This window comes from Malaya genurostris, chromosome 2 (assembly GCF_030247185.1).
Source record: "Malaya genurostris strain Urasoe2022 chromosome 2, Malgen_1.1, whole genome shotgun sequence".
NCBI classification, from domain to species: Eukaryota; Metazoa; Arthropoda; class Insecta; order Diptera; family Culicidae; genus Malaya; species Malaya genurostris.
In genome coordinates this window covers 225,128,894-225,154,518 of record NC_080571.1, presented here as the reverse complement: position 1 = coordinate 225,154,518, position 25,625 = coordinate 225,128,894, and the positions used below count along the sequence as shown (strand labels likewise).

The 25,625-nt window shown below is 38.7% G+C and overlaps 1 protein-coding gene across 1 annotated transcript; it reads left to right on the top strand.

Annotated features, from left to right (window-relative positions):
* Nucleotides 1-6,986: 6,986 nt before the first annotated feature.
* On the top strand, nt 6,987-23,961 carry LOC131427783 (putative beta-carotene-binding protein). The gene is made up of 5 exons (XM_058591285.1): nt 6,987-7,109; nt 19,636-19,724; nt 23,168-23,459; nt 23,517-23,663; nt 23,726-23,961. Exons 1-5 carry the CDS (start codon nt 7,025-7,027, stop codon nt 23,887-23,889), a joined length of 777 nt encoding a protein of 258 aa, XP_058447268.1. The 5' UTR covers nt 6,987-7,024; the 3' UTR covers nt 23,890-23,961.
* The last annotated feature ends 1,664 nt before the right edge of the window (nt 23,962-25,625 follow it).

The window sequence follows — 25,625 nt, the reverse complement described above, 5'->3', positions numbered from 1 at the left end:
ACATTTTTTCTGTAAGCCCCGTAATTTGTCTCCGTAATCGTTCATATTTCTTAACAAAGTTACTAAAAATTTTAAACTAATTTACTACAACTGCTATACTCCATTCGTAACCGAATGTTCGAAGTGAGCACACGCGTTTTTTTAACAATCGACATCGGTAAGACGAAGGTGCCTATCACAGCAGAGGCTGTAGTATAGGCATTAAATAAAAGTGATAAAAAGTAGCATTCCCGCAAGTGAGTTCTGTCTGTGCACCGGTTTTGTATCGGTATCGACAGTAGACGCTATTGTGCTATCCTCGGGCAGCAGTTATTTCTATTGTTTGCTACCCGCATCGCAGCAACCAAATCCTGAGTCAAGGTCACGCTGAAGCACAACGAAGGAGTGAAGGAGCAACTCACCTAACAGCTTACCGTGACATACTGTTAAGTATTTTCTCAAACTTTTTCTTTCAACTTTTACTATTCATATATTTTCTTTTCATTTTATTTCTTTCTTTCTCATTTCAAGTGCGGGAGACTTCTTTACTCCCGCACTTTAAATATGAATATTGATGACAGTGGGGGTGTCTCGGAGGAGGGCGAAGCTGAACGAATGAACGAAGAACATTTAGAGGCTGAGTTTGCTTCCGAGATGCCATCTACCCCTCTTATACCATCTCCCCCTCCGATACCATCTCCCTCTCCAATGCCATCTCCCTCTCCGATGCCTCCATCTCCCTCTAAGATATTGCCTGCTCGCCAAAAAGTTTACCAAGACGATGGCTCGGGGGGTCCGTGGGTGGTATACTTCCGGCCCAAATTAAAGTCTCTCAGAGTTTTAAATATTGCTCGGGACCTGGAAAAACATTTCTCGGCAATAAAAACAATAGATAAGGTTTCGCCAAACAAGTTACGCGTTGTTGTGTCCGACCTGAAGCAAGCAAACGAGATTGCTACCAGCGAGTTGTTCACGAAGGAGTACCGCGTGTACGTCCCGTCTCATGTGGTGGAGATCGACGGTGTGGTCCGTGACGAAAGTCTGACAATCGAAGATCTGATGAAGGACGGGGTAGGCCGTTTCAAAAACCCCGACCTTCAACCAGTGAAAATTTTGGAGTGCAAGCAATTGCACTCCAAATCGATGGATGGTAAATTTTACCAATCGGACTCATTTCGCGTGACTTTTGCCGGATCTGCACTTCCAAATTATTTGGTAGTGAGTGGAGTTCGTCTACCTGTTCGGCTGTATGTACCGCGGGTAATGCATTGTACAAGCTGCAAACAGCTAGGTCATACGGCAACCTATTGTTGCAACAAACTGCGATGCGGCAAATGCGGAGAGGCCCATGAGGACGATCTCTGCAGAAGAGCAGTGGAAAAGTGTTGCTACTGCGGGGAGAATCCTCATGATCTTTCGGTGTGCCCTACGTACATACAGCGTGCGGAGAAATTGAAGCGATCCGTGAAAGAACGTTCCAAACGTTCTTATGCGGAAATCTTAAAAAGAACCACTCCATCGACCCCTGAGAACCCGTTTGCAATCTTGCCAGTTGAAGAGGATACCTCTGACGACCCAGGCGAAGGACCTTCCTACACACAGGTTGAAGGAAGCAGGAAAAGACAAAATCTGGCTTCTCCCAAGCTTCCTCGTAAAGGCCTCAGACTGTCCTCTTCGTCACAAAAGAACCAAACGGAAACAAAAAGTGCTGACTCAAAACCGAAGCAAACACCTCCTGGGTTCAAAAAACTTAGGGATGATAAGGAGTACCCAGCACTTCCTGGGGCATCAAAAAACCCGAATGACCCCAAAGCACAACCAGAAAATCCAACAAACGCTGGATTATTGAAATTTTCTGATATCGTGGACTGGATATTAACAGCCTTCAATATTACTGATCCTCTGAAAAGCTTCCTAACTGCTCTACTGCCAACAGTAAGGACATTTTTAAAACAGTTGACTGAACAATGGCCCCTCCTTGCAGCGATCGTATCTTTTGATGGATAATTTACCACTGAGAATCGAAGATATGATCATTGTGCTTCAGTGGAATTGCAGAAGTATCATCCAAAAACTTGATTCTTTCAAACACTTAATACATACTCATAATTGCGATGTATTCTCCTTGAGTGAAACTTGGCTTACTTCTAACATCAACCTCGACTTCCATAATTTTAACATAATCCACCTGGACCGAGAAGACTCTTATGGAGGGGTACTTTTAGGGATTAAAAAGTGCTATTCATTTTATCGTATTAACCTCCCCTCGACACCGGGAATTGAAGTTGTTGCTTGCCAAATTAATATTAAAGGCAAAGATCTATGTATAGCTTCTATCTACATTCCTCCCAGAGTCTCGATAGGGCATCGTCGGCTTGCAGACATCATAGAACTTCTTCCTTCACCGCGGCTGGTTTTAGGGGACTTGAACTCGCATGGTACAGGATGGGGCTGCTTATATGATGATAATCGTTCTTCGTTAATCCAAGATCTGTGTGACAACTTCAATTTGACAATTCTAAACACGGGAGAAATGACACGGAACCCTAGACCGCCAGCACAACCAAGTGCGCTGGATTTATCCCTTTGCTCGACTTCGCTACAGTTAGATTGCAAGTGGAAGGTAATCTGTGATCCTCACGGTAGCGATCACTTGCCGATCATAGTTTCTATCACCAACCGTGGAAGACCATCGGAAACAATCAATGTTTCGTACGATTTCACACGAAACATTGATTGGAAACGTTACGCGAGCTCGATATCTGAGAAACTAGAAACATCACAGGAGCTTCCTCCGGAGGAAGAGTATGCATTTTTGGCTGGCTTGATTCTTGACACCGCAATTCAAGCTCAGACGAAACGAGTACCTAGCGCGCAAACTAGTATGCGTTCTCCCAACCCATGGTGGGACAAAGAGTGCTCAGAGCTGAAAACGAAAAAAGCTTCAGCCTTCATCTCGTTTAGAAGGAACGGAACTCCAGATAATTATCGGAAATACGCGGCGTTAGAATTTCAAATGAAAAGTCTGATTAAAGCTAAGAAACGCGGTTACTGGCGAAGGTTTGTTGACGGATTAACGAGAGAAACAGCAATGAGCACTCTTTGGAATACGGCCCGTCGCATGCGCAATCGAAATCACGCGAACGAAAGCGAGGAATATTCTAACCGCTGGATATTTGATTTCGCTAAGAAAGTATGTCCTGATTCTGTTCCGGAACAGAAGATATCCCGCGTCGCGACATTGAATACAAACGAAACACCGTTTTCGATGGTAGAGTTCTCACTTGCGCTCTTGTCGTGTAACAATAGAGCCCCGGGGTTAGACAGAATTAAATTCAACTTGTTGAAAAATCTGCCCGACTCTGCCAAAAGGCGCTTGTTGAATTTATTCAACAAGTTCCTCGAGGGTAATATTGTCCCACACGAATGGAGAGAAGTGAGAGTTATTACTATTCAAAAACCTGGAAAACCAGCCTCCGATCACAATTCGTATCGGCCGATTGCTATGCTTTCCTGTATTCGGAAATTGTTGGAGAAAATGATTCTCTTCCGTCTAGACAATTGGGTCGAAACAAATGGATTGCTTTCAGGTACACAATTTGGGTTCCGCAGGGGCAAAGGAACGAACGATTGTCTAGCGTTGCTCTCAACAGAAATTCAAATGGCATTTGCTCGTAAAGAACAAATGGCATCAGTTTTCCTCGACATCAAGGGGGCATTCGATTCAGTTTCCATTAACGTTCTATCTGAGAAGTTGCATCAGCATGGTCTTTCACCAGTTTTGAACAACTTTTTATATAATCTATTGTCCGAGAAACACATGCATTTTGAGCATGGTGATTTGACGACAAAGCGATTCAGTTACATGGGTCTTCCTCAGGGCTCATGCTTAAGCCCCCTTTTATACAACTTTTACGTAAATAACATTGATGAATGTATCAACACATCTTGCACGCTAAGACAACTTGCCGACGACAGTGTTGTGTCTATTATAGGACCCAAAGCTGCCGATCTCCAAGGACCATTGCAAGATACCCTCGACAACTTGTCGACATGGGCTTTTCAAATGGGTATCGAGTTCTCTACGGAGAAAACTGAGCTGGTTGTATTTTCAAGGAAGCGAGAACCTGCGCAATTACAGCTTCAACTAGGGGGTGAAACCATAGCTCAGGTTTTCACATTTAAATATCTCGGGGTCTGGTTCGATTCCAAAGGTACCTGGGGATGTCACATTAGGTATTTGAAACGAAAATGCCTACAGAGAATCAATTTCCTTCGTACAATAACCGGAACTTGGTGGGGCTCTCACCCAGGAGACCTGATCAGGTTGTACAAAACGACGATATTGTCAGTAATGGAATATGGATGTTTCTGTTTCCGCTCCGCTACGAATATTCATTTCATTAAACTGGAAAGAATTCAGTATCGTTGTTTACGTATTGCCTTGGGTTGCATGCAATCAACCCATACGATGAGTCTTGAAGTGCTGGCGGGCGTCTTACCGTTGAAAAACAGGTTCTGGGATCTCTCATATCGACTGCTAATCCGATGCGACATTTTGAATCCGATGGTGATAGAAAACTTTGAAAAGCTCGTCGAGCTTAATTCACAAACCCGTTTTATGTCCTTGTATTTTGACTACATGGCTCAGAATATAAATCCTTCTTCGTTTGTTCCCAATCGTGTTCATTTTGTGGATACTTCTAATTCTACGGTGTTTTTCGACACATCCATGAAAGAAGAAATTTGTGGAATCCCGGATCCTGTACGCCCTCAACTGTAATAAAATGTTTTACACTGACGGATCATATCTAGACGGGTCCACTGGCTTCGGTATATTCAATGTAAATTTCACCGCTTCCTATAAACTCAGTGATCCAGCTTCAGTTTACGTCGCAGAACTAGCTGCAATTCAGTATACCCTTGAGATCATTGACACTCTGCCCACAGATCACTACTTCATTGTATCGGACAGTCTCAGTTCCATTGAGGCTCTCCGTTCAGTGAAGCCTGGAAAGCACTCACCGTATTTCCTGGGGAAAATACGGGAACAATTGAGTGCTTTATCTGCAAAATCATACCAGATTACCTTGGTTTGGGTCCCCTCACATTGTTCCATACGGGACAATGAGAGGGCGGACTCGTTAGCCAAGGTGGGCGCACTAGAAGGTGATATCTATGAAAGACCAATCTGCTGCAATGAATTTTTTAGTTGCTGTCGTCAGAAAACTCTAGCTAGCTGGCAGAATACATGGAATAGTGGAACTCTGGGACGATGGTTACACTCAATAATCCCACAGGTATCGACGAAAGCTTGGTTCCGGGGGTTAGACGTGAGCCGAGACTTTATTCGTGTAATGTCAAGGCTCATGTCTAATCATTATATGTTCAGCGCGCATCTCCGTCGTGTGGGGCTCGCTGAGAGTGGTGTCTGCGTTTGCGGTGAGGGTTATCATGACATCGAACATGTTGTTTGGACATGTGTCGAGTATTGTGATGCCAGGTCCCAACTCATAGGTTCCCTTCGGGCCCGAGGTATACCACCCTTCGTACCAGTCCGCGACGTCTTGGCAACTCGAAATCTTCCTTATATGACTCTCATCTATAACTTCTTGAAAACTATCAATGCTCAAATTTAGTGCTCTCCCTATCTCTTTCTCGTCTACAGCTCTACCGCACTCTTCTTTACGTTGCTGGAAGTATGGCCTGTGTAAACGATGCTTCGGAGCATGCACCTGCCTTGAACTGACTGAGTTGCTGGAAGCTACCCAAAAACGTCACATCAACGTCAGAACACACCAACGAAGCATCCCAATCCAGAATAATCTCTTCATTGCTACAAGCTGAAAAACATGAAGATTCATCGAACGCAAAATGTGTCTAAAAGATGTATGCCACAAACCAATGATGTATTCAAATTTCAATTCAATACTGTGTAGGTCCCACCCTCCCTATGTCCCCTTACTAACTGGGGAGTATGCCGCCCCGTAATACGGCATGCCTTTCTCTCTCCCTAACAACAAGACAATCGGCCACGTTAAGCTAAAGCAAATAAGCCTAATAAAAATTTTATTTGGAAAAAAAACTGCTATACTTTCGAATATTGGCTATTACTGGAATGGTAAGGAAAATGTTTGTGATTGTATCACAACATTCGAAAGAGAAACTAAACTTGCTTACTTGTTTGCTTTTTGTTTGCTCTAACCTCCCTGTATAAAAATGAAAGGAAAATTCTGCAAAATTTATTGATCTGTAGCCCCTTTTTATTTCTTGCCCTTTAGTTTTTTGGAACTTGCCACCCCTGGTCATTACACTAGAATTTAACTAAACAGTTTTGAAACTGAAAATGAAACTTCCTTCTAATTTCTGTCCAAATTGGATTGATCACGGAGAGTGAGAAAACAATTAAATCAAATGAACGAATGAATTAATTCTGTATAGTTTTATAAGGTGGAAAGATTTTCATATATGTGTTATGTGAATGACATGTCATATGTTTACATGCTACATGTTTTCACTGTAATTAATATTATAAACATTGCATTGTATTCAAATGAAGTAGAAAATACTTCTTCGCATTCTATTCATAAGCAATAACCAAATAACTCAATCCGCCGGTTCTCGTAACGATTACCCAAACCTTTCTTGTTTACCTTGGAGCATGTCCTGATCGATGACAGTGGTAAGTCATGCCAAACCGTAGCTTTGAACATTTGACTTCCGTTTTTATATCAACCTCATATGGCTTACCGCTGATAGGTGGACGGCACGACAAAACTCAACTCAATGTTCGAGAAGCTGCATCGCGACTGTCATCGGAGAATCAGCTCGTCGTCGAAGCCCGCCGAGATAAGCATGACGAATCAACAGTACAGTAAAAAATATAAGCAATTTTCATTTCAAGGCAAATGTGTTACAAACTGCCGGCATGTACTTCTCGGACACGACTTTGCACATGTGAAATCTATAAAAAAGACCAGATTTTCGAGCTGTACTTCCAGACATAGTTCTGAGTTGTGCGAGTTCTGATCGAAGTGCTTAGAATATGAGGGTGTTTTTGTTAATATGCGCTTACTGCGTAATGACCTGCGTAGCAGTGGATTTTGTAGATGATCCTGAAGTACAATTGCGTAAGTTTCTTAGTGATAAAGCCTATTAGTATATACAATTCTGTATCAACCTGGATAGAACTATTCGTGCCATGCATTGTAGGTGAAAATTGTTCATAAGATCCTGTTGGTGATCGCTGGAAAATAACTGTCGGGTATAACCAATAAGCTACACTTGGAAAGAAAACTAACCATTTGTACAAGTTTCGAATATATGACTTGCAAAAAATTGCAGAGTTCCGAAGATATAATTAAAAACGATCAAAAATTGCAACTGATTGAGAAAATCAGACGCAACGATGTCAATAATTACAGCTTCGAAGCGAGACTCGATTGTTAAATTACGAACATTCTTTATGTGAAATTGCATTGCAATGCTTGTTCGACTCAATAACAGAGGGAACGATTCTTTAGTTCTGCTGCAGAGAAGAATATCGTAGCTAAATTAGTGTAAAATGTTAAACTTGTTTTCAGTCAAAACAATACCTTAAACCAAATGCCCCAATTATCATCTTCAATGGCTACAAATATTGAAACAAATGCAGAAGTTAAGATGAATAGGGTTGATGAAAAACGTTCAAAACAATTTTTAATAGGGAATATATAAACAGATTTTTCCAATCCAAACAATGGGTAATATAGCTGATTATAATTTGACATGAACACAAATTATGTAATTGAAAAGTTTCCAGCAAGATAATTGAACAAATTAGTTTTACACGCGCGGAATTTGTTCCAAGTGGTAATGAGCTTGCTCGTTAAGCCGCGCAAACTTTTTTTTTTAAATAACTATTTATTGGAATATGAGTTAAAATTAAATTATTAAAATTTAAATTGGGTGTTCAGCCACAAGTGGTGACTTTTCAGCCCTATTATGTATATGATTTGGTTGTTACCATGAGGACATCATTTGCTTCCGCACTTCTGAGATTTTTGTGTAGGGAAAATTTTAAACCTACTTGTATTGTGTGAGCCACGCAAACTTAATTTTGATTATCATATACTATACGAACGTATACGTTTTTCATTAATGAGCCGATAAATACAGAAAGGTTTACTGTTTTTACCTATTTTTATATATATAAAAAATAGGTATAGAATTCGCTCAAACTTTCGAAAATTTTTCCGAGGCCCGGAGGGCTTAATGACATATACCAATCGATTCAGCTCGACGAACTGAGCAAATGTCTGTGTGTGTGTGTGTATGTGTGTGTGTCCGTATGTGTGTTGTCAACTAAGAGGTCGAGATCTCAGAGATGGCTGGACCGATTTTCATCAAACTAGTCGCAAATGAAAGGTCTCCCCGTCACCCAAAACGCTATTGAATGGTTTTGAGATCGGATGTTTACTTTTTGAGTTATACAAAGTTTTATGTCAAAATTTTCAGTTTTTTGACAGTATCTGTCACAGTTGACCTTGAAAACAGAATATGTTTTCAGACTTAGATTCCGCACGGTAATACCTATCCAACAAGCCATAGATTGTTAAAATCCGTCCATTTTTAACGGAGATATCGAAATTTTTCTGTAAGCGACTTTTCCCCCTATTCCAGCAGTAGGAGTTTTGAGCGCTGTATGACAAAGAAATGCTTGGGAGCAACGGAAAACACGATTTTTTATACTGTTACATACAATTGTTTCTAAGAACCAAAAGGATTGTGTACAGCATTCTTTTTCATGACATTTAGCCTCGGACCGATTTTGGCACGGCTCGTTTTTGGCAACATAATCGTTCGAATATGACATATATAAACCAGATGATGGCAGAATTTTTTTTAATTATTTTGTTTTAAACTACTTACAGCAATAAATGCTGGAACAACATAACATCCATATACCATTCGAATCAGTTCGTCGAGATCAGCAAATGCGTGTGTGACAAATAACTTCAATTAATTTTCTCGGAAAATTTCTTTCCTACAAATTCAGATTCATACGAAAAGTCGTATGCTCCCAAACAAAGTTCCTGCATTATGTTTGGTTCCGACCTCTGGTTTCGGAACTACAGGATGATATGTGAAACGAAATCAAAATTGTGTAACTCATTTTTCTTGAAGATGGCTGAACCGATCTAAGATGCAAATGAAATCTAAGAATCATCTAAGATTCAAATGAAAAGTTTCAAAGTTCTATAAAACATCTTGCTTTTCAGTCAGATCCAACTTCCGGTTTCGGGGATTGTATAAAAATGTCTATTCCACATAATTTAATCAGGTTTATCGGGTTAGCAGATTTGGATAGTCGATAAAAAAATTAACTTTTTTCAGTTTTAGTGGTATTCAGTTGTCGATCAGAAGGCACCTAAAAATTTAATTCGTGCTATGATCTCTCAAAGATGTCTTAACTGATTTTCAAATGTTTTGAAACAAATGTAAAGTGTACAGCTACTCAGGTGAATTTATCTGACTTCGGCCATACCGCTTTTAGAATTCCGGTTCCAGTATAAAATCGTTTCTCAAAGCTCAATCGTTTTCTCAAAAAAAGCCTAATCAAATTTCAGAAACAAAAATTTTAATTAAAGCAAACTTATATACAAAAATTAATTATTTTATCCAATTATGACTTCCGGTTCTCGAATTACATGATGATGAATTTTTAAAATTCAAACCGATATAGAAGATGACAATCCCGAAAAGCTTGTTTGAACTCAAAACTGTTGTAATTTATTCGTCATATGGCCATACGAATCGGTTTGGGTTATGCTGGTTCCTGAATACCGGCTCTGGAAGTACCTTAAATTACCGTAAACTCTAGAGTGGAACTTACATATCATGGCATGTTTAATCGATTATCACACTTCTAGATTCAAATTCGATCCGATTTGCAGTTTCGACATTACAGAGTAATGAGTGATTAAAATCTCAAATTGTTGCTTAAAACGAGGGTCATTAAAATAATGTCATGAAAACTTAAACACCGAAGAATATTCATGCAAAAAACACATGCGGATTGATAAAAATAGGTATCATCTCACTGCTAGGTGGATTAAACACGTTTTTTGTTACTTCAATCGATAGATGTATTATCTGAGAACATAGTTGCAATATTTCAGAATCAAACTTCGATTACTTTCGGATATGTAATTATTTGAATTTACTCGGCACATCCATGCCTTTTAAGCGCGTTTTATCGAAATCACGTGTTAGAGCCCATTCAAACGAAAAAACTTATTTTGTAAGATGTTGAAAGCAGAAGTGCATTTTTTTTTTTTTTTAACAATTTTTATTCAGGCCAATTTGCGTATAGCTTTACGTGGCCGATTTACCCATGTTTTTGTTACATAAAATTATTTTTTTATTGTTGGATCTCGTTGTCACCCTTCTTCTAGGGGGAGAGGAGCTTCCATTTCCTTCTAGCGAAGATTGGAGGTCGTTTTGTCCGTTACTCGTATCATCCATTGCTATATCGTTGGAGTTGTGAGCGGTTTCCGTTTCCTTGTTTTCGTTGTTGATCGCCGTCTTGGGTTCATTTGCAGTTGCCGCAGATGCGCTTTGTACATTGATTGCAGTTGATAGTTGGTTAGATGGTGAAGGTGTTTTTGAAACAGGAGCACTGCATTCACTAGTTTCCGTTGTTGAGCGGTTGTCCTTGTTTTTGTTTGTTTTGTTTGTTTTCGCAGTTTCAGTGCAAGGTTTGCCGTAGTGTGCAGGTTGTTCACAAAACTGACATGTAACCAATTGATTTTCATACGTAATCAACGTTTTACACGGATGTATCCCGTCTTGACCACAAATGATGTAAGATGGAATTGCTTTACGTAGTTGCATACGTACCACTCGCACGCCATTCCGGATACCCGGGAAAAAATTCCGCCATACTTCCTTTTCGATGGAAAGAACTTCACCGTACTGCGACATACATTCCCGAACATACCCCTCGCTGGTCTGCGGGGGAAGGTCATGCACGCGTACTTCTATGGCATTGTCCACCATGTACACAGGGATTTTATATTTAACATTGTCATGATCAATACTGTGCACCCCGTTATTAACCGAAGCAAATGCAATTGCATCTTTTTCACGTTTAAACATAATGTACACACAGTTCGACGCCTTGTTGAATTGAATCTCACTTACATCATTAACGTTTAGATGCATTCGTTCCTTAAGCAAGATTTCAATTTCGGTTGCTGCAGGTCTAACTTTGCAGCGCTTGAAATCAATACAAATTGAATTTGGCCTTGTAGGCCAAGTTTCAGGCTTTGTTAAATCGTATTTGCCCATTTCGTACACTCTATTGTTCACTGCACTGTATTGTCTTTGTTTCTGTCGTCGCGACCGTAAGAAATTTTGGACTGCGTCGGATGCGATGCGAGCACGAACTGAGAAGTGCATTAAACTCGAAAATATAAAATAGAATAAATTTAATAATATGTTTAAATAAATTTAGTGTTACCAAAGTCAAATAGTGCTAACAGTAAAAAAAGAACGGATTCTGGGACATTTCAATTCTATTTATTACATATTTCGTTGAATGGTGTCACTCCAACAAGATGGTATTAAACGCCTCTAAATGCTCCGTCATATCTTTTTCCCGCAAGCACTCAGTATTAAGATATGATTACAATCTTTCGCAAAATGTTCTTAAGCGTGAATCGTTCGTGAAAGATTTAGGAGTTATTCTTGATGATAAACTTAATTTTAAGAATCACATTGACTACGTGATTTCGAAGGCATCGAAACTCTTAGGCTTCATATTTCGAATTACCAAAAATTTCACTAACATACACTGCTTGAAAACTCTTTATTGTGCACTAGTTCGATCATCGCTTGAATATGCGGCTGTCGTTTGGTCACCTCATTATCAAACTGATGTCGATCGTATTGAAGCTGTTCAACGCAAATTCATTAGGTTTGCTCTCCGAAATCTACCATGGAGAGACCCATTAAACCTCCCAAGTTATAATGATCGTTGCCGACTGATCGAACTGGATCCGCTGTGTAATCGTAGAAACGTCTACAAGGCTGTTTTCATCGCTGATTTAATACAATCACATATTGATTGCCCTGATCTCCTACGATTGGTCAACTTTGACATCCATCGTCGCAATCTTCGTTCACATCCATTTTTACGAATCCCTCGTGCTAGAACTAACTACGGTTATAATGAACCGTTTCTCAGTATGTGTCGTTTATTTAACAGTTGCTCGCAGGTCTTTGATTTTCATCTCTCGCGTAATGCGATGAAACGCTTATTCAACGATTCCTTAACTATCCAGTAAATAATTGTTCACCATCTTCATTGGAAACTAATCAGATTCGCCGAAACTAACCTGTTCGTCCTTCCTCTCATTTTCTCCGTCTTCCACCATCTTTTTGTTCACTAATTAGATCTACATGCCGGTTCTAACCCCGTCGTTCGTCCACGCTCACTCATTGCTCCCTCAACTAACCTTCTTCTTCCATCTTTATATCCACTTTTCTCTTCTATCCCGCCTTTCAAGGAAGCTGCTCTGTAATGCTGTAATATTGTGTCATCAACTAGTTATATAGTTAGTGGTTTAGCTTTAACTGTTAGTTTTAATTGTTAGTTTTAAACGCAAATGTATCTGTTGGATCATTGTAATCTGTTGATACAAAAGATGAGGAGGTTTTATGCCTGCTGGAGAGAGAAATTGCTATATTTCATCTCCATCGGGCTTTTCCCTGCTCCCCAAAATAAACAAATAAACAAACAAACAAATTTCATATTTTCCATTTAGGATTCATACAATATTAAGTGTTTCAGACACTTTTAGTAAGGGAAACATATTTACCCATCTCCAGAGCTTTTCACCAAATTACAAACGATTGCCTGTAGAAAAAATCTAGTATGATCTCCCGATAGAACAAAGTTACGTACATATTACACTTTGAAGCTCATCGAAATGGTATTTTTAACGCCACCATATCAAACACATTATGTCCATTATGTTCTAACAGTTTTTGCCTTTGCTATGCATAAATACAGCACTGAAAGACCGAAATCAGCATGTTGCCGCAAAAATTAGTTGATTTTCTGATTTTAGTTAGTTATTTTTTGAAATAACTAAAAAGATCTTACGTTTGTTAATTTAGATTGTGTAATTATTATTCCCTTAATAATAATAAAATATTAGTTTAAATTGCTAATTTTTTGGTTGAATTCACCAATTAAACGTGCTGTCATTTCTTAGCTAAGGCACACTCCATTTCCATTAAACTATTTTTTAGTTGAATTAGAAAAATAAAATGTTGATTTCAACCAACATGAATGGCTAATTTGCTTCTGCAGCTATAGGGCGCACTGTCACCGAAAAAAACGTTAACACCGTAATGACTACTAGCCACTAGATGGCACACTACTACCGAAAAGAATTTTTCAGTCGCGGTTGTCTTTTCTATATTGGCAGGTATAAATACGATGTTGTATTGGAGGAAATGACATAAACGAAACATGAACTTATTTTTTAAAACATTACGCACAATCGCTTCAAATGCGCACAAATTCAGAATAAATACACTTTCCATTAAGAGTTTACGACATTTTTACACATCGGTTTAGAAATTTAAATATCGATATATTGTAATAAATGCGAAAAACATGAAAACAATTTGCAAGCAGTTTCAACAAGACTATCCTTTTTAGCTTTTTAATGGATTGTTTTGCTTTGACACTTCTCACGAGATTGTTAATAAAACCAATTTCATTTTTGTTTTCTTTGTGCTGTCTTTCAGCAATGAAGGTGACATGAATAGAGTAAAATTTTCTGATTTTAATCACATTATTAGAAGTCAATGGAATTTCATGTTGGATTAAAATTTTACTGGTTTGTGTCCAGGATATTCAAATAAATGACTCTGAAATAGATTGGTTGAATGAGGCCGTTTATCTTGGACGGACCATGGATAGCAAGTTTCTCTTTAGATCACATGTGGACAAAATAGTGTTAAAATTCAACATTTTATTGAGATCTATCTACCCATTAATTAACAGAAAATCTAAATTATCACCTCAACACAAACTAACTGTTTATAGGCAAATAGTTTATCCAGTCATTAAGTATGCAGTTCCAGTTTGGAAAAATTGCGCAAAATGTCACAAAAACAAGCTCCAATAAATAAAATATTTAATGTAAAAAAATGCTTATGGGCACTTGCGTTCGAACTTCGATACAATGGTAATCCATGCGTGCAAGGTCGTACGCAACGGTTATTTTTAACGTTTTTTCGCTTGTTTGCCTTACATACTTTTTTCAAAAAAGTTTGCTCTACACACTTAGAAAAAAATTACATCTTTAAAGATCCACATAAAAGGAGCGTCGCGATTCTCTTACATTCACATTTCAAAGTATGTAGAGATAAGTCATATCATTAACCTCACAGTTCATTTAGCTGAAGCTCGAAACAGATGTAAAATTTATTTTAACATGTTAATAGATGTAATATTGTGTCATCCATCATCGAAGAAACTACGACATGCTTAAATTTACGTCAAGCGTAAATATATTTTTTTCTAAGAGTGTAGCTTGTTTGTTCTCTGTGCTAGTAGTTAACTAATTGCTTCGCTACGTATCATGAAAATACACAACTCACGCAATCAATATGTTGATTGAATGAGTTGATCATTCCGCTATCGTAGATGCATTATTTGTTGGAATCTATTATAGATCACGCTGCGCTTAAAATAACTCATGCTTTAAATTTGTATTAAACTAATGGCCTAAGTAGCGGCGCTAACAGCATCTAGCCAACTTGGATGCAAATTGCAGTACTGTTAACCCTTATGCACTCGAATGGGTACCCGGGTACCTTTTCGAATTTCAAAATAAGAAATTTCTGAGTTAGGTTTAAACTAAGATTCTGCAATTCGGTCAATTCCAAGAACTAGTTGGACCATAACTTCTCATGCTTTGACTTTTCATTTTACAGTAAGGGGGGTCGAATGGGGGGGCTCAATTTTTTTTTATTACGTAAACACCCGAATGGGTACCCGGGTACCCACAAATAAAAATGCTTGTAACTAAGGCAAATTCCATCCGATTTGAATTTTTTCAGTACGGGTAAATTCAGAAATTTATCCACTTTTCGATGGCCGTGTATATTGCTGTAGTAGGTTCTTCTGGTTCCCGTTAATCCGGATTTCCGTAGAATGTTCCGACACTTGTGTTTTCCACCATAAATGTCATTTACTAATTTGAAACTTTTCCAAACCAGCTATTTGAGAAAGGCCGTACCAAAATGAACCTTTTGTAGAAAAATGACGTCATCTAAAGGGTAGTTGGCCTATTCTGGACTTACTCTCATAGAACGAAAAAAAGGAAATATAAATGAGAACGAAACTGTTTGGGAAGTAACTTCGTGATGTTTCGAAATGTTTGTTGCCAGAATTAAAAATTGTATTGCGTGCTCCTCGCAATAGGCCTGAAGTACATAATAATTTTCAAACTGAAGATAAGAAAGTGAAGTATATAAGGGAACATACATAAAGTACGTCACGCGTTTAGGGGGGAGAGGTTTCAAAAATACGTGACAATACATGGTGAAAAGATTGAGAAATGCTCGACAAAGGGGGAAAGGAGTGGTAGAAAAATTCAAAATTTTATGTTACGTACATAACGGATGCCCCCTGAAATATATAAACATAACAACTCAGCATAGCACTTGATTTCATATAGCAATTCTTGGATAAGATTACAAAAATACGTGAAATCCGTGTATAAATGCCTCGATGTCGGAACTCATTTAGGATATCCGGGTTCCTGGGAACCAGGAGCACCATGTCCATCTTTATGGGTACCAATCCCAAAGAGCTTAAGTTCCTGAATCCAACAGTGCTAAAATTACTTCAATCGGTTGAAAAATGCTCAACTTACAGCGATTTAAAAAAATGGGTACCCGGGTACCCATTCGGGTGGTTAAAGGTGTTTTTTTTTTCGAGTGCACAACGGTTAAATACGGCGTACGTGCTCTATATAGAATCTGTACATGATGTATTGAGAAAAATTTCTCCCAGCTATTGTTTATAAACTATACAGTTTGTCGACAAGTAAAGCCTGCTGAAACTAACTAAATGATTGCTTGGCTATCGAATCCGAACATTCAGCCCACTTTTGTTTTATATGAGCTATCCTATTTTGCATATTTAATTCAGGTATAATTATTGACACATGTAAAACCAGTTTTCTTCACTACCGCGTAATAAATCTTAGCAAAAAATAAATGTAACTCTTTTTGTAGTAAAACAACTCATGCTTTTTTAGACTCCCACTCAACGGGAGTCAAGAAAACTACTATTACAATTTTCAAAAATTTGGGAAGTGCTTTCAAAATATTACGGACACGTTGTTAAAATGCAGCTCTATTCACCGAACACTAATTTTGAATAGATTTAGAACTACTCAAACATATTTCAAAAGGTCTCAATGGGTGTTCTGTTTGAAACATCGATCGAAATTTAACTTTGAAACTTTACGACAGTTCGTTACACTTTAGTCAAGGACATAATATTACCAAGATGTTCAGCTCCCAGATTTTGACAAATAACTTACAAGAAATATAATTATGAGTGGTCAATGCAATGAGCATATCATACACACTTAAAACGGATTCTCGAGCTCGGCATAGTGAAATACCGAATTACATCGGCAACACGACATTTTACATTTCATTCAAAAATCCATATGCTCTTCACCGAAATTCGTTAATGTAATATTCTGATAACTCGGTCAAGCTTGTTTGAAAGTAATTGTGTTGAACACCGCACGGCTAGCTCACCTCTTATTTTGTCTCAGGGTCGGCCACGTACTCGAGAGGACTCAGAACACCATACTCACCCGGGGTTTTGTCTTTAAGAGATCACGCGCTGAATAATAGTAGACCATCCAAATCAAAGGAATTGACTCTCTTAGATTTTTTAAGAAAAAGAAAACTAAATTATTTTTATTGAATGGCCAAATTTCACTGTTGCGGCGCCGATCGTTGACCGTTGGGGCCCTTGCTGGTCTTCCCGAAGTGTAGATCAAGGAAAGGAGAGATAGAGAGAGTAACATACCTCGTTACTGCTGGTTTCTTCGTTGACTCGCAGGTGTCATTGGTGACGGTAATTCCAGAGAGTGTCCCGGTTGATTGTTTGTCTCGGGGTCTGGGTTCCGAGAATACCAGCTGAATGCACGTGGGGACTCTAAGTCAGGCGGTGGGTGGATTTAACCAATTTCGCCAGTTCGGTGTCCGGGAATCCTGGATGGCTACTCGATACGTGGTGGCTCGAAGACCAGTGATGGGTTTGGTCAATTTCGCCGGTTCGGTGTCCAGGAACACTAGCCAGTTGCTCGGCACGTAGTAACTTGAATACTGGCAGTGGTTTAGACCCACTCGCGGGTCCGGAGAACGTCGAACGTGGTTTCGGGCGGATAGTCGAATAGGACGTCGACAAACGGCCCAGCAGGTTCCGAAGTGTCCACACGACGCAAGACGAAATCCAAAATTTTGTGATTACACGAGATGTGTGGCTTTCCTACAGCCCGTTCACTTACTAGGGTTTGTCAGGCTTCTCAATAAATCAAACTTCTCGCTAGTACTGACGCTCACAGACTGATCCCGAGCCCTCCAGCTTATCCTTCATATCACCTATCTCTCTCTTTTTTTTAGTTCTCTCTCCCTCTCTCTATCCTTACTTCCGGAAACAGTGGTTCTGCTGATAATTTATCCTCTCCATCCTATCGTCGAATCGGTTAGTAGGCTTTATCGGTTGAAAACATTTAGGGTAACCACCTATAACTATTGCGTATTCATTATCTACCTAGATTGTCACCATTCAGGAAGAAACGACTGCGTCGTTGGGATAGGCTACCGTTCCAGATGGGAACTGGTACTAAGCCCCAACGCCTGGTATGGACGTTTCGGGGTGGGTACTAAAGACCTCTTTTACCTCCAACGTATTCATCTAGCAGGATATTCGAAGCTCCCTGAATGCTGACAAACTAGGCAGATTCCGATAGAACTCATCGTAGTTTATCGGTTTTTTTTTATGTTAGTTCGGGTTAGTATTGAACTTATTCTATGTTAAACAAAAAATACAAATATAATTGAAGAAAACTTTATAAGCTAACAACAATGAAAGATAGTCAAAAGAAAAATAGCAAAAATTTACATTATCTTAAAATCTAAATCTAAATCTTATTGTCTATTTTCATATATACAACTTTGGATGGAATTGTTACGAAAATTGTTCGGTAACAAGTTTGCCGAGATTTCGAACAGTGTGTTTGTTTTGGTTGAAACTCGGTGAGACATTTGTCATCTAATGTCTCTTGTCGGTTTTGAAAAGCACCACGTCGCCATTGTTCGTAGAGGTGGAAAACATATAAATTGGACGAAGGAAAAAGTTTTTTATTTTTTTTATATTTGAAAAGATAAATGAAATCAAAAACTATCTACTTTTCATATATACTTACATATATCTGTCTATTTCCAGGTCTCCTTAAGGAGCACTAGAAAAATGGTTTGCCGTGATGTTTCCTTTTGGGGTTTGCTTTTCTTTTTTGTATACTGAATTAACATGAACATTAAAGAAACACACCTTTTCCCCAACCATGGATTTTGTGATATTCATTCCATACATTAATAAAGAAAAATTTAATCCTTATCGTCTTTGATGATGATGATGATGGTCCCACCTCATACCCCTACAAAGGTGTGAGCATAACGAGTTATCTAAATGATAATTAATAATTTGCACATATCTTAACCAATAGACAAAAGAAAACGATCTGATTAATCTAGCAGGTATAGATTCTTCTTCAAAAGAACGACTGACCACAAAATAACATTCAAATATTTCGGATTTACTATGCAGGGTTAATCAAGAAAATTTCCAAACCGAAAAGTTTTACCGAGCTAACAGCAAAATTGCAGCTTACAAGCTCAGCAATTACTGACAGTTAGCAAATTTAAGATTGTGGAGATTCTCAGTAATTATACATTTTGCCGAGACGATTACCAAACACTCGGCTATGCAAATCTCGGCATTTTTTGCCGAGATTCAGCAATCAGATTTAAGAATATAAATTCTGTTCTCGTTTTTGATTCAACATAGCTCCGACTTGGCAATGATTGATTAGATATCCAATTGGATTTAGGAAAATACGTTATTCATAATGCTTTTGAAACAATAAATTCTATCATGTCTTACCATAGGATGCAGCCATGGATGCCGTATTGAACAGGTATTAAATAAATATCAAGCCACAGCTGCGGTTTCATCAACCTTTTATTATAAAACAGGAATGCCTAATTTACATTTCCGATGAAGACGAATATTATCATATTGTCAATATATCAGTTTGCTTAGTTGTAAGTAAGGCTACTTTTGAATAAGTTTTTTCTTATACAGATAGAATTTGATTTTGCATATTCCTCGAGGTAATCAGGTTCAATGTAATCAGCAATAAACGGTTACCTGCATAGACAAAAGTTATTACACCGCAATCATCTTAACAAGTTCCGATAAATATGGGCGAATAAAGTTGTTCACCTCAGAACCGGTTGAACGCATACTGAACGAACTTCACTTTTCTTCTTTCGTTACAGCATCGTATATGCGCATTTGCAATCGTGATGACCCTGAACTTGGACAGTGCATTAAGGAGTCCCTTCAACGGTTACTTCCGGAGTTGCACGTAAGTATGTAGTACTAATCAGAAAAACTTAGTAACAAAAATATATTCGAACTGGGTCTTACGATCGGTTGCGAGTTACAATGGTTGTATGCCGCTACATTTGATGAAACATTGATAGCAATCTGTCTAAATATTTATCATTGAATTCTTTTAACAATTTTTCGGGTTGATCATATTTCGCTCTACTTTGTACCTTTTTTGTAAATATAAAAAATACAGGGTGATTTTTTAAGAGCTTGAGAACTTTTTTAAACAATAAAACGCATAAAATTTGCAAAATCTCATCGGTTCTTTATTTTAAACGTTAGATTGGTACATGACATTTACTTTTTGAAGATAATTTCATTTAAATGTTGACCGCGGCTGCGTCTTAGGTGGTCCATTCGGAAAGTCCAATTTTGGGCAACTTTTTCGAGCATTTCGGCCGGAATAGCCCGAATTTCTTCGGAAGTGTTGTCTTCCAAAGCTGGAATAGTTACTGGCTTATTTCTGTAGACTTTAGACTTGACGTAGCCCCACAAAAAATAGTCTAAAGGCGTCAAATCGCATGATCTTGGTGGCCAACTTACCGGTCCATTTCTTGAGATGAATTGTTCTCCGAAGTTTTCCCTCAAAATGGCCATAGAATCGCGAGCTGTGTGGCATGTAGCGCCATCTTGTTGAAACCACATGTCAACCAAGTTCAGTTCTTCCATTTTTGGCAACAAAAAGTTTGTTAGCATCGAACGATAGCGATCGCCATGCACTGTAACGTTGCGTCCAACAGCATCTTTGAAAAAATACGGTCCAATGATTCCACCAGCGTACAAACCACACCAAACAGTGCATTTTTCGGGATGCATGGGCAGTTCTTGAACGGCTTCTGGTTGCTCTTCACTCCAAATGCGGCAATTTTGCTTATTTACGTAGCCATTCAACCAGAAATGAGCCTCATCGCTGAACAAAATTTGTCGATAAAAAAGCGGATTTTCTGCCAACTTTTCTAGGGCCCATTCACTGATTTGCAAGCGTTGCTCGTTAGTAAGTCTATTCATGATGAAATGTCAGAGCATACTGAGCAAATAATAATGCATGAAAATCATAACCTCAAAAAATCTGAGCAAATACTAATGCATGAAAATCCTAACCTCAAAAAAATCACCTTTTAGCTACATCATTCGCTCAAACTTTGGAAAACTTTTCCGAGGCCCGGAGGGTCATATACCAATCGATTTATCTCGACGAACTGAACACATGTCTGTGCGTATGTGTGTGCAAAATTAAGAGGCGTGTTTCTCAGAGATGGTCGAAGCGATTTTGACCAACAAAGCAAAGCCTTGGTATTTCATTCCTGTAGTGGAAGTTGATCTTCTGTTTCACAGAATTCGCAGCCGATTCAGAGTGTACAGAACCATTGCATGACTGATACTACGATTCTACTGACACTGCGAATCATTCCAGGTCGGGGCTCGAACATACGACAACTGCTTCGTAAGACCAGTGGCCTATACATTGAACCGATAACCCGGGAACCAGTTTTGACCAAACTATCATAATTGCAAATGGAAGGGCACCCTAAAAGTAAAAGTTTTTGTTTTTGGATCTGTCATTCGATTCTCTCTTCGATTATCTATCACAATCTTGTAAACAAAATATTTCTCAAGACTTGAATTCTACAAGCAATAGATTGTGAAATTCAGTTTTTAACGGATATATTTATATTTTTGTGTAAGCAACTTTCCACCGTTTTTTGGTTCAGATGTTGATTTTGGAGCCTAAAGGCCTTCAGAAGAATTGTTGATTGGAATTGTCCCCTTCTGTTGATATACTTAAAAATGTCAGTAATCCACCACAGTAATTACTGTGAGTCGAATGTTGCAGGAGGATCATGTTGGTGGGGCTTGTCTCGAGAGATAATGTATGTGAATGAGACGGGTGTGACCCGTCTTTAGCCAAGATTGTAATCGCTGTTTCCGACGGTCAGGGCAGTCCCCGTCCATTTGGTCAGGTCGCCCTTTATCAAGAGCAACAGGCCGCTTGACGCTCTCCAGCGGTTACGAAATGTTTGGTGAGTTTGGTGCTGAAGTCGTCAGTATATCCGCTGAAAGAGCTTCCGGAGCCATTGCCGCTAGTGTATCAGCGTTCTCGGTCGCCTGGATCCTCCCATCTCCAGAACGGTGATTACCAAGAAGATCACGGCCTCGGGCCCCGGGGGAATGATTTTTATATAGCAACGGCTTCCAACAGAGTGAACACCGAGCAAATGTGGCTACCAGAGTTCGTCCGTGCGCCATCGGTATAGAACAAGGCTGAACCTTTAAACTTGTCGAAGGTGATTTGGTTAAAACACCTTCTGGCACGTGCTGGTATTGGCATGGCTCCTAGGGATGGTGCCAAAGAATTGTCGGTTCCTAGGGATTGTGCCAAAGAAGTGTCAAGTTCCTTCTGGTACCAGGATCTCTTCCAAACTCGGTGTAGTAGTGTGTAGTTTGGGAAGTCTCTTTCCAGAGAATTTTTGGTACAGAAGCTTCGCTATTTGTAGCATTGTACAGTAGTTTTCCGATGTTCTTTTCAAGTAGTCAAGGCCCTGCGTACGATTATCCAGGCCGAGTATCACCTAAACGGTAGCTGGCCCGACTTCACGCACGCCGCCAGTGCTGGGGTACTTGGAAGGAAGTTTGAGTCTAGTCTGACGGCCCTCTTGTAGGTATGGCCGAGAAATTTTGAAAGGCTAGTTCTACCTATGGCCGTTGCTTCTATACCGTAAAATATCCGGCTCCACATTAGGTCCTTAGCAGTGTTGATTCCCTGGTGACTATTCCATTTAGGGTGACCGGATCAGATCAACCGAATCTACACGGACTTGGGAATTCCTATTAGCCAGGCACCCATTAGCCCGTTTATGCCCCAGTTACCCAGTTGTCAAAGGACCCCTTTCCGGTACACTGTGTTATAGGCCTTGGCCAAATCGATCAATAGGGCGTGTAACCCTTCGCTGATCACTTCATGTATGGTGTTGCTCAATGATGCATGGATTACCATTGTATGAAAGCTCGAACGCATGAGCCCACAATGGATTACTGGGCTGCTCGAAGCCCATTTTCAGGAAAATTGCTACTAGGTGATTGCTTTTTAAAACAGCCGTTAAATTTCTTACACAAACTGCAATCTCTACTTGGATATCTGTTCTCTGTGCTGTGATCTAGTAAACCACGCTTTTCGAGAGGTGTGACTCTCGGCCCGGCTCAAGCCTCGATTGGTTTTCATAGTGATTGCATATTCTTTCCATATGAGAAAAGCAAAAAGATTGAATCTTTGAGCGAAATGATGACTCTTTAGCAAAGTTGCCTGATGGGTGTCTGATACGTCTAATAGGATATAAATGTCATAACATTAGCTGTTAAAAATCTTCCAAATCTTGTTTGTACACATAACATATAGTTTCTCTTATTGTTTATTTATAGTCCGGAATCCCATCAATCGATTTCCCCGCCATCGATCCTTACAGCCAGGAAAGTAGCTACTATGAGTACAAAAATAGGCAAATGCTCGGTTCACTTCATATTAAGAACAGTAAAACTTTCGGCATGAGTTTGGCTCAAGTACAAGATGTTCGTGTTAATGCCGACGATGATTCTTTGCGGATGGAGGTGGACATAAGTTTCCCGAAGCTGGTCACTGAAGGAAAATTCAAGGGCGAAGGAAGCTTCAATACAATTAAGGTTGTGTCAAAGGGATTTTTCAATATTACAACAAGTGCGTTTCATATGTAGGATATATTATACAGAATGATGAACATTTTTATATTCGCAGCAAATGTTACGACGACATGGAAATTTTCCGGCCGAACCTACGAGAGAAACGGTGAACAGTACATGTTGATCGACAAATTTGACATGAGTCCCAATGTTGGAGATATGAAGATATACGCAACGGGGTTGTTCCCAGATCCAGGACTCAGTATGACAGCTAGCTAGTACAAATAAGATTGGAATCAAAACTAATCGACTATTTTTTTCCAGATCAAGTAGCCCTTGATTTCGTGAATCAATATTGGCCTGCACTCTATAAGGAGATGCTTCCTGAAACACGTCGATCTTGGGAACCGATTATGCTGGACATAATGAACAAGATGTTCAACCGAGTTCCTTATCGAAGGCTTTTGCCAAAAACGGAATCTCTGTAAAATAATTGTTATTGCCCGTCGTGCAAGCAAAGCATATTGTGAATAAACCGTTTTGATTCTGTTTATTTTGAAGTTGTGTTTATAAATTCCTGTAGGATTGCTGTTGTTACTAATCTTCACCCCTCATCGTGGAATCAACGATTTCAGACGTAGATCATGTCATGTCTTATCTTGATCACATGTGATTTTTCTCCACCAACATCAAAGCTTATCGAATCATCCAATGATTGAATTTACATGAATCAAGAATCATTTTAGCTCGAAATCACTACCGATTTTGTGTGACGGAAGATCAGTTTCGATTTTGATCGATGTGATTTAAAGATTACTGATCTTCAAAAGATCAGATTAGAAGTGATCTTCATTGGGAAAGATCACAAGCGATTTTCTTCGGTAGTGATCTCGATTTGATGAGGTTTTGATCTTTATTTTTTCAGCCCTGTATGCTACACTGAAGAAATATTATTCTTTAGCTAAAGAAATAATATATATATATATATATATATATATATATATATATATATATATATATATATATATATATATATATATATATATATATATATATATATATATATATATATATATACCCCTACGAGGATTAAAACAGATGATTAAAATGTTTCATCAATTCCAATCTAATACTTTTGTTAAATTATATATTTAATATTAATAAAATAATTTCGATGGTTTTGTAGTTTTAGGGATATTTTTTAATCTAATGACAACATGTAATAAATCGATTTTTCCCCTCATATTTGTATGATTTTTCATACAGTATGTATTGAGGGGGGGTGGTTCTTTGCTGCTGTGACAATTTGTGACAAAGGGGGGTGGGGTATCAAAAATCGCCAGAAAAAAAAAATAAAAGACGTCACTTTTATGGACTGCCCCTTAAGCCTGTTACACACTAAGCATGAAATTCATATCGAATATTTAGGCATTGTTGATCACCAATCGATTGAATATTCTTTAATTCAAATTTTTAACAGGAAATTCTTTCATATTTACCAAAAATCATAAGCAATTTTGTAGTTTTGCAGAAATTTCTGAATCTTAGAGTTTTTTGTGACTTAGCTAAGCACGCATTCAAGAATGAACATTCTGTGTACCAACCGACTAAATTTACTTTCAGCTAAAATTTTAAGAATTTATATTTAATATTTACCAAAAATCTAAAAAACGATAAAAAAAAAGTTTTTGAAATTGAAGAAGTTTTAGGCTCTTACGTGGATTTGACGTAAGTGCACGTCTAAGAAATTTTTCTTACCAACTCAATGAACTTAGCAACGTGTAAAATTTAAGGAGTAAAATCTTATATTTACATAAAAAAATCAACATCCATTCCGAGCAGGGCCGGTGAAACATGTTAAGCCCAGGTGGGTAGTTTTTCGATTTTTTAACAATATTTTGTTTCGTTATTAATTTGCATGAAACGTGTAAATACGAAATTTGAAGCGTTTTCGGTATTTTGTTTTAAAACGAAATTGCACATTTAAGGATTAAATACGCCATAAAACTACTGTGGGGTTATTCGAACTGTTGACATATGACTCCCCAACTAGATCACTGCCAATATTTGTTTTGAGTATTAGGGCAGTGGCCTTGTCTTGTTCCGTATAAACTTAATTGTGTGTGCGAATTTTCGAAATTAATTCTTTGAGAATTTTAGTCACTCTGGCCGTCAAGTTCGTTGGGGCTGATGATGGAAGGTGCTGAATTCGCGCATGTCATCC